General features: G+C 47.7%; 1 protein-coding gene across 1 annotated transcript in view; it reads left to right on the top strand.

Annotated features, from left to right (window-relative positions):
• Positions 1–17709, top strand: part of LOC140211782 (leucine-rich repeat and immunoglobulin-like domain-containing nogo receptor-interacting protein 1) — a 55437-nt gene extending 37728 nt beyond the window's left edge. Inside the window, exon 2 of the mRNA XM_072281931.1 lies at positions 15225–17709. Coding sequence (XP_072138032.1) covers positions 15235–17076 — 1842 coding nt within the window. The 5' untranslated portion in view covers positions 15225–15234 and the 3' untranslated portion in view covers positions 17077–17709. The remainder of the gene's footprint in view (positions 1–15224) is intronic.
• The last annotated feature ends 558 nt before the right edge of the window (positions 17710–18267 follow it).

Below are 18267 nucleotides of genomic sequence, written 5' to 3'. Positions count from 1 at the left end.
GTCCCACCAATCATCTACACATCCACAGTCCCACCAATCATCTTCACATCCACAATCCCAGCAATCATCTACACATCCACAATCCCACCAATCATCTACACATCCACAATCCCACCAATCATCTACACATCCACAATCCCACCAATCATCTACACATCCACAATCCCACCAATCGTCTACACATCTACAATCCCATCAATCGTCTACACATCTACAATCCCATCAATCGTCTACACATCCAGAATCCCACCAATCGTCTACACATCCAGAATCCCACCAATCGTCAACACATCCACGATCCCACCAATCATCTTCACATTCACAGTCCCACCAATCATCTACACATCCACAATCCCACCAATCATCTACACATCCACAATCCCACCAATCATCTACACATCCACAATCCCACCAATCATCTACACATCCACAATCCCACCAATCATCTACACATCTACAATCCCACCAATCATCTACACATCCAGAATCCCACCAATCATCTTCACCTCCAGAATCCCACCAATCATCTACACATCCAGAAACCCACCAATCATCTACACATCCACAATCCCACCAATCATCTACACATCCACAATCCCACCAATCATCTACATATCTACAATCCCACCAATCATCTACACATCCACAGTCCCACCAATCATCTACACATCCACAATCCCACCAATCATCTACACATCCACAGTCCCACCAATCATCTTCACATCCACAATCCCACCAATCATCTACACATCCACAATCCCACCAATCATCTTCACATCCACAATCCCACCAATCATCTTCACATCCACAGTCCCACCAATCATCTACACATCCACAATCCCACCAATCATCCACACATCTACAATCCCACCAATCATCTTCACATCTACAATCCCACCAATCATCTACACATCCACAGACCCACCAATCATCTACACATCCACAGTCCCACCAATCATCTACACATCCAGAATCCCACCAATCATCTACACATCCACAATCCCACCAATCATCTACACATCCAGAATCCCACCAATCATCTACACATCCACAATCCCACCAATCATCTTCACATCCACAATCCCACCAATCATCTACACATCCACAATCCCACCAATCATCTACACATCCACAATCCCACCAATCATCTACACATCCACAATCCCACCAATCATCTACACATCCACAATCCCACCAATCATCTACACATCCACAATCCCACCAATCATCTACACATCCACAATCCCACCAATCATCTACACATCCACAATCCCACCAATCATCTACACATCCACAATCCCATCAATCGTCTACACATCTACAATCCCACCATTCGTCTACACATCCAGAATCCCACCAATCGTCTACACATCCAGAATCCCACCAATCGTCTACACATCCACAATCCCACCAATCGTCTACACATCCACAGTCCCACCAATCATCTACACATCCACAATCCCACCAATCATCTTCACATCTACAATCTCACCAATCATCTACACATCCACAGACCCACCAATCATCTACACATCCACAATCCCACCAATCATCTACACATCCACAATCCCACCAATCATCTACACATCCACAATCCCACCAATCATCTACACATCTACAATCCCACCAATCATCTACACACCCAGGATCCCACCAATCGTCAACACATCCACAATCCCACCAATCATCTTCACATCCACAGTCCCACCAATCATCTACACATCCACAATCCCACCAATCATCTACACATCCAGAATCCCACCAATCATCTTCACCTCCAGAATCCCACCAATCATCTACACATCCAGAAACCCACCAATCATCTACACATCCACAATCCCACCAATCATCTACACATCCACAATCCCACCAATCATCTACACATCTACAATCCCACCAATCATCTACACATTCACAATCCCACCAATCATCTACACATCCACAATCCCACCAATCATCTACACATCTACAATCCCACCAATCATCTACACATCCACAATCCCACCAATCATCTACACATCTACAATCCCACCAATCATCTACACATCCACAGTCCCACCAATCATCTTCACATCCACAATCCCACCAATCATCTACACATCCACAATCCCACCAATCATCTTCACATCCACAATCCCACCAATCATCTTCACATCCACAGTCCCACCAATCATCTACACATCCACAATCCCACCAATCATCTACACATCTACAATCCCACCAATCATCTTCACATCTACAATCCCACCAATCATCTACACATCCACAGACCCACCAATCATCTACACATCCACAGTCCCACCAATCATCTACACATCCAGAATCCCACCAATCATCTACACATCCACAGTCCCACCAATCATCTACACATCCACAATCCCACCAATCATCTTCACATCTACAATCCCACCAATCATCTTCACATCTACAATCCCACCAATCATCTACACATCCACAGACCCACCAATCATCTACACATCCACAGTCCCACCAATCATCTACACATCCAGAATCCCACCAATCATCTACACATCCACAGTCCCACCAATCATCTACACATCCACAGTCCCACCAATCATCTACACATCTACAATCCCACCAATCATCTACACATCCACAATCCCACCAATCATCTTCACATCCACAATCCCACCAATCATCTACACATCCAGAATCCCACCAATCATCTACACATTCACAATTCCACCAACCTCTGTGCCATCTACACCTTGGTTTCACGTGTCAGTAAACATGGATATGTCACATGTGGTCCCTTCAGTGGACTGTTGGTCTAGATTCTGGATTGTTGGTACAGTCACAGCCAACTTCAAGAGCAGCCGTTTAGCCCAGTTCTCCTTTCTCTCTGTTACCCCTCTCAGTCCTCGCTGGTAGTTCTCTCCCACCTCCAGATGCATTCACCTTTTTGGAGGGCTCTGGGGAGCATCCCATCGAAACATTCTGAAAATCCAAGTTCACTCATCCACAGGCTGCTCCTCTCCTCCCATGTTAGGTGCGTCTCCAAGAATCTTCAGTAAATTTGTCTAATGTGATTTCCCTTTGGTTGACATTGGTCAGTGATATTAGTTTTATCAAAGTGTCTTAAAGTTCAAAGTAAATTCATCATCATAGTATATATATGTTCAATGGTTCATTTATTATCAAATACAGTTCTGAAATTCTTCAGTTCTTCGGGTAGCCATGAAACCAAGAAAGGAAAAAAAAGAAGGGCAGCACGATTATCAACCCCAAAGTCCCATCTTCCTGTGGAAAAAATGAACAAAAACAGATGAGGCTTATCAACCCCCAAATTCCCCTCCCCACACAAAAAATACCGACAAGATTGGGCAAAAAAAACACAGAAAATAAAAACTGTCAGACTGAAATTAGAGCTTATAGTCCAAAGTCTATATCCAAATCACAGAAAAACTTGAACAATACTCTCCGGGTCCAGCTGCAGCAGCAGGCTCCCCCTCTCCAGTACAGAGCAACTGATCAACAGACAGGTAGTCAGTGCTCACCCTCTGCACTCGCTTCAATGCCTCAGTCTCCCTCGACACTTTAATCAGTGAACAATGGGAGGTTTAATTTGTGAAATAGGGCCAAACATTGGCTTTCAACCTGCCAGCTACCAGGTTCATGCACACTGCCTCCCAGAATCCTCTCGGAACACCCAAATGATCTCCCGACTTGATGCTTCAATCGCCTTGTTGCTTCAGTCGATGAACAATGGAAGCTGTAACTGGTGAAATGGGGTCAAAGGTTGGCTTGTGTGCATCTGCAGCCTTCGCACCACGAGGTTCAGTCATGTTGCCTCTGCCTCCAAGAATCCTCTCGGAGACTACAGAGACCCAAACAATGTCCAAACAGCAAAACACGGGCTCCAGCAGTTCCAGAATTATATTCAAGAGGAGAAACAAATGTAAAGGACATAAGAGAAGTGAAAAAGATGGTCTCATAATCGGTACAGACGATGTTAACCAAAGGAGCATTATACACAGGTGCCATCTTGAACAGAAGTTACAGTCTAATACCCTGAGATTCTTTTATTTTGCAGGTATTAACAGAAAAATTAAGAAATGCAATAGGATTTATGAAAATCTCTACATAAACATAGAGTAACAAACAACAAATGTGCCAAAGAAGACAAACGGTGCAAACAAAAAAATCTTGAAAACATGAGTTGTAAAGTCCTTGAAAGTGAGTCGGTAGGTTGTGGAGTCAGTTCAGAGTTGAGGTGAATGAAGTATCCACACTGGTTCAGAAGCCTGATGGTTGAAGGGTAATAACTGTTCCTGAACCTGGTGGTGTGGGACCTGAGGCTCCTGTACTTCCTGTCTGATGCTCGCAGTGAGAAGAGAGCATATACCAGATGGTGGCGTTCCTTGATGATGGATACCATTTCCTGTGGTACGGAGAGGAACCTCTCTCCCTCTGTGGCCATGTGACAGAGTTTGACTGTGGAAGAATTCTGCTAAAACAGCACCTCAGAAAGCAAATATAGATCAGTTAAACAAAGTTAGCAACAGCATTGTCGAGTGTCTTGAGCAATTTTCCATGGAGCACAGAGACTAAAACTGTTAGTTCGACCTTGGGGAGAGCACAGTATGGGTGTTCCAGCAAGAAGTCCAGCAGTCTGAGCATGAATCCCTCCCAACCATCCAGCAATCTATTTGACCCCCTCAAACAAGAGGCAAGAGGTACCGTAGCATTAGGATTAGAACTGTTAGGAAGGGAAATGGCTTCTTCCCCTAGGCTGTAAGAGATCCCTGCCACCACCTAGATCTTATTTGATATGAAGCACCGGTAGCGATATACTGTATACTTTTTAACTTGCATCATAAATGCACCTTATTATTTGTTAATTTATTTGTGATAATATTGCCATAAGACCATAAAATATTGGAGCAGAATTAGGCCATTTGGCCCATCAAGTCCTCTCCACCTTTTCATCGTGGCTGATCCAATTTTCCTCTCAGCCCCAATGTTCTGCTTTCTCCTTGTATCCCTTCATGCCCTGACCAATCAAGAATCTATCAGCCTCTGCCTTAAATATACATGAAGACTTGGCCTCCACAGTTACCTGTGGCAAAGAATTCCACAGGTTCACAACTCTGTGACTAAAGAGATCCCTCCTCATCTCGGTTCCAAAAGGACGCCCCTCTATTCTGAGGCTGTGTCCTCTGGTCTTAGACTATCTCATCACAGGAAACATCCTCTCCACATCCACTCCATCAAGGCCTTTTGCTATTTGATAGGTTTCAATTAAGTCACTATTCATTCTCCTGAATTCTAGTGAATACAGGCCTGGAACCATCAAACACTCTTCATATGACAAGCCATTCAATCCTGGAAACATTTTCTTTGAACCCTCTCCGGTTTCAGCACATCCTTTCTAAGATAAGGGGCCCAGAACTGTTCACAATACTTCATGAGGCCTTTCCAGTGCTTTATAAAGTCTAACATTACATCTTTGCTGTTATACTCTAGTCCTCTTCAAATGAATGCAAACATTGTAATTGCCTTCCTTACCACAGACTCAATCTGCAAATTAATCTTTCGGAAATCCTGCACAAAGACTTCCAAGTCCCTTTGCACCTCAGTTTTTTGTATTTTCTCTCAATTTAGAAAATAGTCAAACCTTTCACTTCTTCTACCAAAGTACATGACCATACACTTCCTGACAATGTATTCTACTTGACACTTCTTTGCCCATTCTCCTAATCTGTCTAAACCCTTCTGAAACTTCTCTACTTCTTCAGAACTACTTGCCTTTCCTTCTATCTTCACATTGTCTGCAAACTTTGCAATGAAGCCATCAATTCCATCATCCAAATCATTGGCATATAATGTAAAAAGGTATGAGCACGTAGCCAAGTGGTTAAGGCATTGGACTAGCGACCTGAAGGTCGTGAGTTCGAGCCCCAGCCGAGGGAACGCGTTGTGTCCTTGAGCAAGGCAGTGTGCATCTGTGTGCAGAGTACGTGTGCGTGAGAGTGTGTGCATGTGTGTATGTGTGAGTCTGCTGTGTGTGTGAGTGTGCGTGTGTGTGCTGTGTGAGTGTGAGTGTGTGGATCACACTGGGCTCATGGTGACAGCCTATTTGGACTCTCTGTGCAGTCACTTATGCAGTGAGCACAGTGAGAGAGCTCTTCACAAGGGGAGAGGGGAAGTGTCAGGAGTGAGACCCAGGCAACTCTGGATTCCCCCCCATCTGTCACTGCTCCGTGCTACCTGCACAGTAATTGTTAAATTAATTGGCTTAATTGCAGGCTTTTAATTTGTAGATTGCTGGTTGTGGTTTGAGTGGAAGTGATTTCACTGTCAACACTAATTAAAGTAATCAGTTGTTTTGATTGGAGCAGTCATTCCTGTCAAGCCAGTGGAGTGTGCGTGCAGCAGCTCAGTGGGAGTGTGTATGTCAGAGTGCAGTGCGGAGTATCCCCGCACCAACTCTTCCTGCCCGGCAACATCACTGCCTCTCACTCTCATCTTTGTTTAAACCCAAAGCTGAAGTTGTTTGTGGCAGGAGTGGCACGGTTGGCATAACACTATTACAACAGGGCGAAAGGGGTTCGGTTCCCACTACGCCAAGGAATCTGTATGTGACCGTGTGGGTTTCCTCTGGGTGCTCTGCTCTCCTCACATACTCAAAAGACGTACGGGTTAGTGTTGGTGTTTTCTGGACATGTTATATTATTGCTGGAAGCATGTCAACCCTTGTGGCCTGCCCCCAGCACATTCTTGGACTGCAAACAACGTGTTTCACGGCATGTCTCAATATAATAAGGCTAATCTTTTGTGCAAAGGGTCTCACAGGAGGATATCCTGTGTTGGATGTTGGGAGGAGGTGGAGTTTTAAAGATTAGCTTATTTGTTGAAGCACTTGGTCAAACGCACCATTTACAACACAGTCTGAGGATGTGCTGGGGCAGCCTACAAATGTCGCCTACTCCTGGTGTCAACACAACCCACTAACCCATCTGCCTTTGGAACGTGGGTGGAGGTCCACACAGTGTCAGGGCGGAGGGCGGACGTAAAAACTGCTTACAGACAGTGGCGGGAACCAAACCCTGTGAAGTGTTGTGCTAACCACTATGCTACTGTGCCTCCCCCTACCCCACCTGCTGGGTTGGCCCACGTCCACCACCTGAAACGTCCACGGCCCCCCGTGTGCATGTCCTTGGGAGAGTTGATGGGTGAGAGGGGGTTGGGGGCGGTTTTGGGGGAGTTGCAAAATATCTGCACACTGCACAGTTCAATCAGTGCACTGTGTGAAGAGCTGACAGACAGTTGGGGAAAGCAGGTGGGTGTGTGGGGCAGGTCCCTTTGGCACTGTTGACCTGATGGCATCAGTCGAGATGGCCTGGAGAAGCTGAAGGTCCATCCTCCCTTTTATACTCTACAGACCACACCCCCCCCCAGGTGACTCCTGCTGGCCAGTAGACAGATGGGATGTACTCAGGGATTGGGATAGGGGTAGCCGTTCCAATTTCCCAGGACACATTTCATCCTCCCGGACTTGGCACCAAGGGGTTCGACTTCCTGGTCCACATTTCCGGCACAGTCAGGTTCTCAGTCTCCCTGCGGCAAGTTTCAGACCCATCTCCCAGTTACACCACCCTAACACCACATTCTGTCCCTCCCTCTCACAGCAGTCAGCATTTATACCCACCAGTGTGGAAAATCACACGTGCATCACTGCCCCCTGGACACACACATGTACAGATACCTGGATACATATGCTCTTGGGAATGTGTCACGTGTGTGCTAGACAGGGATTGTGGAATATCCCTCAGACGCTGATTAGGAATTGTCAGCGGTAACTTCACTGCACAATCTCAAGGTTATGCAGTGAATCTGTTAGGGCTGTCTACTGTAGCCAGTGCTCCCAATATGACTTCCCGATGAGACACGACAAAAATCAGAGGAATGTTTTGTCGAACAGTTCAGATCCATTCAAGTGCAACCCTTTGCCTTTCCTACCCACCTGACTTCACCTATCACCTTCCCTTCCCCACCATTTTTTGGCATCTTCCCCTTTACAGTCCTGAAGAGTCTCAGATCAAAATATTGACTGCTTATTCATTTCCATGGATGCTGCCTGACCTGCAAAGCTTCTCCAGCATTTTGTGGGGTTGCTTTACACAGAGAGGTGCCAGAAGAGGGCCAAGAACGTAATGAAGGATCCCACCCACCCTGCTCATGGACTGTCTGTCCCATTCCATCAGGGAGGAGACTACGTAGCATCCACACCAGGACCACCAGCCTCAAAAACAGTTACTTTCCCCAAGCAATAAGGCTGATCAACACCTCCACCCACTGACCCACCATTATTATTATTTCTTGTCAGTCACCGTATGTACAGCTTTGTGTCACTTTATAGACATACAATCAATCTATGCTGTCTTATGTATTTATATTTATTGTTTTCATTATGATCATTGTGATCTTTTTTACATTTTTTGTACTGTATTGGATCAGGAGTAACAATTATTTTATTTTCCTTTACATTTTTATACAGGAAATTACAGTAAACAATTTTGATATCTTGAAACATTGGAGATGGTTGAATAGCTGACAGGTAAAGGAATGGGATGATAGTGCAGAATGGGCTCAATAGAGGAGCTGAAGCTAGCATTGATCAGCCATTACAATACAATACTCCTGCTCCTGTCTCCTGTGTTCTTGTGTTCAAAGCAAAGGGCATCAGCCAGGTAAAATCCTCATCTGTGCAAATTGCTAGTGTGTGATAATAGTGGCTTATTTACACTTCTTCATCAGTAAAAACATTCAGTCTAATCTTCATGAAATTAAATACAATTGTAGTTCCATTAAGAATGAAATATTAATCATTAATTTGCATGGATCTCATCTAAATGTAAATGTGCCTCATTAAAAGGTTGGCTGTTCCTGGTGACTGAACGTTGAGCACGGTGTACTGTGATGTCAAAGGGCATTTTGGACTGAGAGACATAGTGAACAGCCCTGCCCCTGCACCCAATGGGGCCCTATATACCAGCAACACCGTCACAGAGGCCAGTGCCAAAATGCATCGAAAGTGAATGGAAAGGGATCATGTACAATGGGATCTGGTACTGGAAGTGAATGGGGAGGGATATGTACAATGGGATCTGGTACTGGAAGTGAATGGGGAGGGATGTGTACAATGGGATCTGGTACTGAAAGTGAATGGGGAGGGATCGTGTACAATGGGATCTGGCACTGAAAATGAATGGGAAGGGATGTGTACAATGGGATCTGGTACTGAAAGTGAATGAGAGGGAATTGTGTACAATGGGATCTGGTACTGAAAGTGAATGAGAAGGGATATTTACAATGGATCTGGTACCGAAAGTGAATGGGGAGGGATTGTGTCCATTCGGATCTGGTGCAGAGGGAGAGACAGGTAATGGATCAGTGGGAATGATTGGGAAAGTATCACAGGCAGTGGGAATGATTGGGAGAGTATCCTGTCCGTTGGGATATGGTACAGTGGTGTGAAAGCGAAGGGATCGTGTACAATGGGATCTGGTACTAGAAGTGAATGGGGAGGAATATTTACAATGGATCTGGAACTGAAAGTGAATGGGGAGGGATATTTACACTGGGATCTGGTACTGAAAGTGAATGAAAAGGGATTATGTTCAATGGGATCTGGTACTGAAAGTGAATGGGGAGGATTGTGTACAATGGGATCTGGTGCAGAGGGAGAGACAAGTAATGGATCGAATCTATTGAGAAGCGGTGCAGTGGGAATGATTGGGAAAGTATCCTGTCCATTGGGATGTGGTACAGTGGTGTGAAAGGGAAGAGATCATGTACAATGGGATCTGGTACTGGAAGTGAATGGGGAGGGAACATGTCCATTTGGATTTGGTACAGTGGGAGTGAAAGAGAAAAGATTGTGTCCTTTCAGATCTAGAACAGTGTGTGTGAAGTGGTAGGAATAGTTTCCATTGGGATTGATTGGAAGTTACCACGTCCATTGTGGTTTGGTACAGGGGTGTGAATTGTATGGGCTCATGTCCATTGAAATTTGTTGCAGTAGGAGTGAACAGGGAGAGATTCTGTCCATTGGGATTTGATTCAGTGGGATTGAGTGGGAAGGGATTCTGTCCATTGGGATTTGATGCAGTGGGATTGAATGGGAAAGGATTCTGTCCATTGGGATTTGTTGCAGTAGGAATGGATGGGAGGGAATTCTGTCCCTTGTGATCTGGTACTGGGAGTGATTGGGTAGGGGTGCTGTTAAGGGAGAAGATCTGCTCCTGGGGAGCTGCAGTAACCGGGTATCTGGTGCTATGGTTCAGAAGAGCAGAGAGGTGAAGAGAACCGCAGCAGTAGTAGGAGATATCATAGTCAGAAGAAAAGAGACAAGATTATGTTGGCGCAATAGACACCCACTGTATGTTGTCTCCTACAGTAGGTGCCAGGGTTAGGGATGTCCCTGATCGGGCCCATAGCATTCTCAAGTGGGAGTAAGTAGGAAGTGATTGTGTCCATTGAGATTTGGTACAGTTGGTTGAATGGGAAGGGACTGTGTCCATTGGGATTTGTTGCAGTAGGAATGAATGGGAGGGATTCTATCCATTGGGATTTATTGTAGTGAGATTGAAGGTGAAGAGATTGTGTCCATTGAGATTTGGTACTGGGAGTGAATGGGAAGGGACCGTATCCATTGCGATCTGGTACTGGGAGTGAATGAGGAGGGATCTTGTCCACTGGGATTTGGTACTGGGAGTGAAAGGGGCGGGATTGTATCCATTGGGATCTGGAACTGGGAGTTAATGGGAAGGGATTGTGTCCATTGAGATCTGGTACTGGGAGTGAATGCGAAGGGATTGTGTCCATTGGGATATGGTTCTGTGAGTGAAGGGGAAGGGGTTGTGTCCATTGGGATATGGTTCTGTGAGTGAAGGGAAAGGAATGGTGTCCATTGGGATACGGTTCTGTGAGTGAAGGGGAAGGGGTCATGTCCATTGGGATATGGTACTGTCAGTGAAGAGGAAGGGGTCGTGTCCATTGGGATATGGTTCTGTGAGTGAAGGGGAAGGGGTCGTGTCCATTGGGATCTGGTACTGGGAGTGATGGGAAGGGATCTTGTCCATTGGGATCTAGTACTGGGATGAATGGGAAGGGGTCGTGTCCATTGGGATATAGTTCTGTGAGTGAAAGGGAAGGAATGGTGTCCATTGGGATTTGGTAATGCGGGTGAAGGGAAAAGGTAGTGTACCCTTTGTGATTTGGGACTGGGAGTGAATCGGAGAGCGTTGTGTGCATTGGGATGGCAATTGTAGCAAGCAGGGACACCTCGGGTGACCAGCCGATGGGCACAGTGCAGCTCTGAGATCTGGGCTGAAGGAGCCGGGGATCAACTCCCAGACAACCCAAAGTGTCAACTTCGGGTGTGGGGATGGTGGGGAGGAGGCATTGGGGTTGCGTTTAATTTTCTGCACGGACAGAAGAATGGAATGGTGACTGCCCGAGAAAGCATTGCACGCTTAAAAGCCCGGTATTACAGCTGCGGAAAGGAGGGGGCGGATAGCTGCTGCTGATTGACTGGATGAGAGGGGTTTGGATGTCTCTGTATGCTGATTGACTAAAATGTAACCCAGTAGGTGACAGCACATTTCCCATTCTCTGGCTGCATGGTTCTTGGACTATCTGATTTAACCTTTCCTCCAAAACAATGAGGTGACATTAGCTGAATTAAACAAAATCTCTCTGTACACGTGGTCCATACCTCTGTGTTCTCTGCACATTCATGTGCCTATCAAAAATCTTCATAGAAGATTAAACATAGGATCAGAATTAGGCCATTTAGCACATCAAGTCTGCTCCGCCATTCCATAATGGCCGACTTATTATCCCTCTCAATGCCATTCTCCCGCACCGTAATTTTTGACTACTCTAGATTAACTTCCACTTTGAATATATCCAATGACATGGCCTGGCGATGAATTCCACTGATTCACCACCCTCTTGCTAAAGAAATTGCTCCTCATTTCTGTTCTAAATGGACACCCTTCTATTCTGAGGCTGCGCCTTCTGGTCCCAGACCCCCACTATAGGAAAGGTCCTCTACACATCCACTCTATCGAAGCCCTTCAATATTCGATAGGTTTCAGTGGGATCTCCCTCATTCTCCTAAACTCCAACGAGCACAGGCCCAGAGCCCTGAAACTCCAGCGAGTACAGGCCCAGAACCATCAAACTCCAGTGAGAGTGGGCCCGGAGCCCTCAAACTCCAGCGAGTACAGGCCCAGAGCCACCAAGCTCCAGCAAGAACAGGCCCAGAACCATCAAACACTCCTTTCATTTGAGATCACTGGGGTAGCACAACGCTTTACAGTACCAGCAACCCGGCTTCAATTCCTGCTGCTGCCTGTAAGAAGTTTGTATGTTCTCCCCATGACCGCGGGGGTTTCCCCCGGCAGCTCAGTGTAAAGACGTAGCGGTTGGTAGGTTAATTAGTCATCTTAAATTGACCGATGATTAGTCTAGGATTAAATCAGGGGTTTGCAGCTCAAAGGAAGGAAGGGCTTAGCCTCCCCTGAACCCTCCGGAGTGCCAGCACATCTTCCCTTAGATAAGGGGCCTAAAACTTCTCACTATGCTCCAAGTGCGGTCTGACCGATGCCTTATAAAGCCTCAGAACACCACGATCGTATCTACCTTCACCACCATCCCAGGCAGCACATTCCAGTCATCCACCAGTCCCCGTGTAAAAAGCTTATCCCACACATTGCCTTTAAGCACCCTTCCCCTCCACCCCCATCCTCACCTGAAATATGGCCAGAGCAGCAACACATTATGAAATCACAAGGGACTGCCGATGCTGTGACCCGGCGCTATGAAGCGCTAGGGAAACTCATCAGGTCAGGCAGCCGTGAGACAGAGAAAATATCAACGTTCTTCTATTCTGGACAAGTTCCAGTACTGTTGAGAATCCTCCAGTGCACTGGCTTTTGTTTGAACACTCAACAGTCGATGTAGTTCACTGGGGTGGTGAGGGGTGGTGAGGGGGGGGTGAAGTGGGGAGCGAATATTGGTGAGGGTGAGAGTAAAGTTGAAAGGGGAATAACGGGCTCGGGATGGTTGTTCCCACAGACACGTATCAGAACATGGAACCAATCGGCAGCGGTAGGGGGAGGCTGGATCTATCAATGGCCTCGCCCTGTGTTGTAACCGATCGATGTGGTGATGTCCTGGTGTCTGCGGCTGGGCACTGCACCATTCTGATCCCACTCGTTGCCCAGGGTCACCAGGAACTGGAGAGTGAATGCAGTGGGAGTGTTGAGTTACCCCAGCTGTGATACCCCACCGTGTTACACCGAGCATGATACCGGGCCGTTACCATTAACCCTGCTGGTGACTTCCCGTTCCCCACTCACACTCATTCTACAGAGGGCTGTGACATACCGTCACCCATTCGTAACCACACACAGCCGAAACACAAGGAAGAAGACGGGTAAAATTCAGCATCGTTCTGAAACAGAGGGTCAACCTGATTATACAGGACAGAATCAGGCCCTTTGGCCCAACTCATTTATGCCGACCAAGGAAGCCACTAAGCTAATCATTGGTATTTACCCACATTCGGCCCATATCACTCTGAATCTTTCCTATCTCTGTCTCTTAAATGTTGTTCCCGTACCTGTCTCCAAAGCTTCATATGGCTGTTTGTCCTATACACGGATTGTGAAAAATACAGACTATACAGATCGCCTGTTCTGTATATGGACTGTGGAGGACATGGACTGTATAAGGACTGTATACAGATTGCTTGTTCTGGATATGGACTGTATACAGATTAGTTGTTCTATATACAGACTCTGAAGAAATTGTCATCAGGTTCATTTTAAACCTTTCTCCCCTCACCTTGACTCCATTTCCCTGGGGTAACAAGACTGTGTGTTCATGCTATCTATGACTCCAATGATGTTATAATTTTATACACCTTTATAAGGTTAATTCTCTGTCTCCTACTTACTAAAGCATAAAGCCCTAGGCTGCTTAACCTCTCCCTTTCATTCAATCCCTTCAGTCCTGGCTGTATCCTCATAAATCGTCTGCTGTTTTTCCAATTTAATTACAGCTTTCCTATAAAAGTAACCAGAATTGTACACTGTACTACAAATGTGGCCCTACCAAAGTCTTGTATGACAGCAACGTAACAGCCCAACTTCTGAACTCAATGTCCTGACTGATGAAGACCAGTGAACCAAATGTCTTCGTCTAACTTTGTTGTTGCTTTGAGTGAAATATCTGCTTGTACTCATTGGGTCCTGTTCGACAACATTCTCCAGTATCTCACCACTTGCTGTTCAAGCCCCACCATTTGTTGGGTTTGATTTCCTAAAATGCAACTTTGGATGTCCAAATTAAACATTATTTGCCAACTCTTGGCCCACTTTCCTGAGTGATTAAGATCACCCTGTAATTTTTGATAACCTTCTTTACTGCCTACATACCACCTCATTTAGTATTATCAGCAAACTTACTAATCATGTTCACATCGGAACTGTTTACATAAATAATGACCAACAAAGGCCTGTGCATCAACCCCCATAGCGTGTCACTAGTCATAGAACTCTAGTCTGAAAAATAACCAACAATAACCCTCAGATTCAGATCTTCCTTCCATCCAGCTCATAGAAACATAGAAAACCTACAGCACAATACAGGCCCTTTGGCCCACAAACCTCTGACAAACATGTCCTTACCTTAGAAATTCTCGGGTTACCCATAGCCCTCTACTTTTCTAAGCTCCATGTACCTATCCAGGAGTCTCTTTAAAGACCCTATCAATTAATCGAATTAGTTAGTGTCGCCTGGACCCATGTGATCTAATTTTCCACACTCGCCTACTATGTAGGACCTTTTCAAAGGCTTTGCTAAAGTCCAAGTAGATGATGTCGACTGCTCTATCTTTATCTGCCCTCTTGGCTACCCTATCGAAAATCTCTGAGAGGCTTGTTGGAGAGATTTCCCACACACATGTCCACTACCCGTAATTAGATGCCCAAATGTTGACAGACCCTGCCTGCTCAGAATCCCCTCCAGAGACGTCCCCACAACAGATTTCAGACTCACTTGCCAGTGGTTTCCTGGCAGGTCTCTCTGTCCCCGCTTCTCCCCATTCATAAGTCCTCAGGGTTAACTCTGTCCGCACTAGAGTCTGTCCTCTGACTAACCAGCCGTGTCTTTCTGTGCCCCCGCAGGTGAGGGACGATGGTGGTTGCAGGGACCGGCGTGCAGAGTCCTGGCCTGCCTCCCTGGCCGCCCATCCTTCTGCTGGTCCTCGGAGCGGTGCTATCGGGCCACGCCAGTGGCTGCCCGGCTCGCTGCGATTGTTCAGCGCAGGAGAGATCCGTGGTGTGCCACCGGAAGCGTTTCATCTCCGTTCCAGAGGGGATCCCGACCGAAACCCGGCTGTTGGACCTGAGCAAGAACCGGATCAAGACGCTGAACCAGGATGAGTTCTCCGCCTACCCGCTGCTAGAGGAGCTGGAATTGAACGAAAACATTATCTCCACGGTGGAGCCCGGCGCCTTCAGCAACCTCTTCAACCTGCGGTCATTGGGCCTGAGGAGCAATAGGCTAAAGCTGATCCCCCTCGGTGTCTTCACCGGCCTCAACAACCTCACACAGCTGGACATTAGCGAGAACAAGATCGTCATCCTGCTTGACTACATGTTCCAGGATCTGTACAACCTCAAGTCGCTGGAGGTGGGCGACAACGACCTGGTCTACATCTCGCACCGCGCCTTCAACGGCCTCCACAGTCTAGAGCAGCTGACACTGGAGAAGTGCAACCTGACCACCGTGCCCACCGAGGCGCTGAGCCACCTGCACGGCCTGATCGAGCTACGGCTTCGCTTCCTCAATATCAACGCCATCCAGAACTACTCCTTCCGTCGGCTGTACCGCCTCAAGGTGCTGGAGGTATCCCACTGGCCCTACTTGGACACGCTGGCGCCCAACTGCCTGTACGGGTTGAATCTCACCTCCCTCACCATCAGTAGTTGTAACCTGAGTTCCATGCCGTACCTGGCCATCCGACACCTGGTCTACCTGAAGTTCTTTAACCTCTCCTTCAACCCCATCACCACCATCCACGGCCACATGATGCAGGAGCTGCTGCGGTTGCAGGAAATTCACCTGGCTGGCGGCAGGCTCACCACCCTAGAGCCGTACGCCTTCCGAGGCCTGAGTCACCTGCGGGTGCTCAACGTCTCCTCCAACTACCTGAGCACGCTGGAGGAGAGCGTCTTCCACTCCGTGGGCAACCTGGAGACGCTAATCATGGACAGGAACCCGCTGGCCTGTGACTGCCGCCTCCTCTGGGTATTCAGGCGCCGTTGGCGACTCAACTTTAACCGGCAGCAGCCGGCCTGTGCCTCGCCCGAGATGGTGCAGGGCAAGGAGTTCAAGGACTTCCCGGACGTGCTGTTGCCCAACTACTTCACGTGCCGGCGTGCGCGCATCCGCGACAAGACGCCGCAGCGGGTGCAGGTGGACGAAGGGCACACCGTGCACTTCCAGTGCCGGGCGGATGGCGATCCTCCGCCCGTCATCATGTGGGTGTCGCCCAGGAAGCGGCAGATCTCGGCACGCAGCAGTGGCAGGCTGACCGTCTTCCCGGACGGCACGCTGGAGGTGCGCTACGCCCAGCTACAGGACAATGGCACATACCAGTGCCTGGCCATGAACGCGGGCGGCAACGACACGGTCACCGCCAGCCTGCACGTCCGCGGCTATGCGCCCGACTGGGGCCAGGCGCCCAATAAGAGTTTGGCGTTCATCACCAACCAGCCGAACGGCAGCAGCGCCAACAGCACCCGCGCCTCCGTGCCTTTCCCCTTCGACATCAAGACTCTGATCATCGCCACCACCATGGGCTTCATCTCCTTCCTGGGGGTGGTCCTGTTCTGTCTGGTGCTCCTGTTTCTCTGGAGCAGGGGCAAGGGTAACACCAAGCACAACATCGAGATCGAGTACGTGCCTCGCAAATCGGACGCGGGCGTGGGCACTGCGGACGCACCACGCAAATTCAACATGAAGATGATTTAAGCGATCAGCCACGTACTCTTTTCATCAATACGTTTGGTGATCACTGATTTTTGAAGAAGTATTTAGTTCGTGGGAATGCGAGGAGCGCGTCGACGCGTCGTTTTTATTTTCTATGTGAAGGTGTGGAAGTATTTCAAAAGAAGGAGGGTGAGCACTTCCCGTCGCCTTTTCCCAGTCATGGGGCGGCTCACTGTCCCGGGAGTTCTCTGCCCCACCGGCCACTCAGCTCCAGGCCAGCCACCTGCCGGTGCCCCTGTGCCGGGGAGCTACCGCACCTCACCTAGAAACGGTTTCCGCCTCAGCAGGCAGCCATCCTCACACCGACTGACCCGACACAGGGCGCTGTACTGACAGCAGGAACCGAGGGAGGGGTCCGCAGGAACAGGGAGGAGGAGGAGGTGAACACAAAACATAGAACAACGCGTAGAGCATAGGATAAACACACAAGGTTCTGCAGATGCTGGAAATCTAGCGCAACACACAGAGAAATGCTGGAGGAAGTCAGCAAGTCTCGCAGCATGGAAAGGACTATGAAGGGTCTCAGCATGTGACTGTTTATTCCTCTCCATGGATGCTGCCTGTCCGGCCGATTTCCTCTAGCAGTTTGTATGTGCTGCACAGAAGATAGAGCATTTTAGGGTGCATGGCAGCTTATGCTGCCACGCTGTCTGTAAGGAGTTTGTACGTTCTCCCCGTGACCACGTGGGTTTCCTCCGGGTGCTCCGGTTTCCTCCTACAATCCAAAGACATATCGGGTAGTAGGTTAATTGGTCACACGTGTGTAATTGGACGGCGAAGGCACGTTGGGGCGGAAGGGCGTGTTACCGTGTTGAATCTCTGAATGAAAAAAGCAACGGGACACTAATTACACCATAACTGTGTTCTGTCATGTATATTTTTATTTAGAGATACAGCACAGTAATAGGCTATTCGGCCCACCATATCTATGCCATGTAACCCCACTATATCCATCCATACTCTGCCTGTCCGTGTATATGTCTAAAGCTGCCTGCATCCCCTTCTACTGGCCGTGCATTCCAGGAACGCACCGCCCTCTTGTAAAACTCCTTTAAATTCCTCCCATTCACCTTAAAATTATGCCCTTCAGTATTTGACATTTGCACCTTGGGAGAAGGAACAGACTTTGCCTGTCCTGTCTATTCTTATAATTGTATAAATTTCTCTCGAGTC

The sequence above is a fragment of the Mobula birostris genome, chromosome 18 (assembly GCF_030028105.1).
Source record: "Mobula birostris isolate sMobBir1 chromosome 18, sMobBir1.hap1, whole genome shotgun sequence".
Taxonomy (NCBI): Eukaryota; Metazoa; Chordata; class Chondrichthyes; order Myliobatiformes; family Myliobatidae; genus Mobula; species Mobula birostris.
The sequence above is the reverse complement of the archived record's forward strand: the minus strand, read 5'-3'. Positions and strand labels throughout refer to the sequence as shown.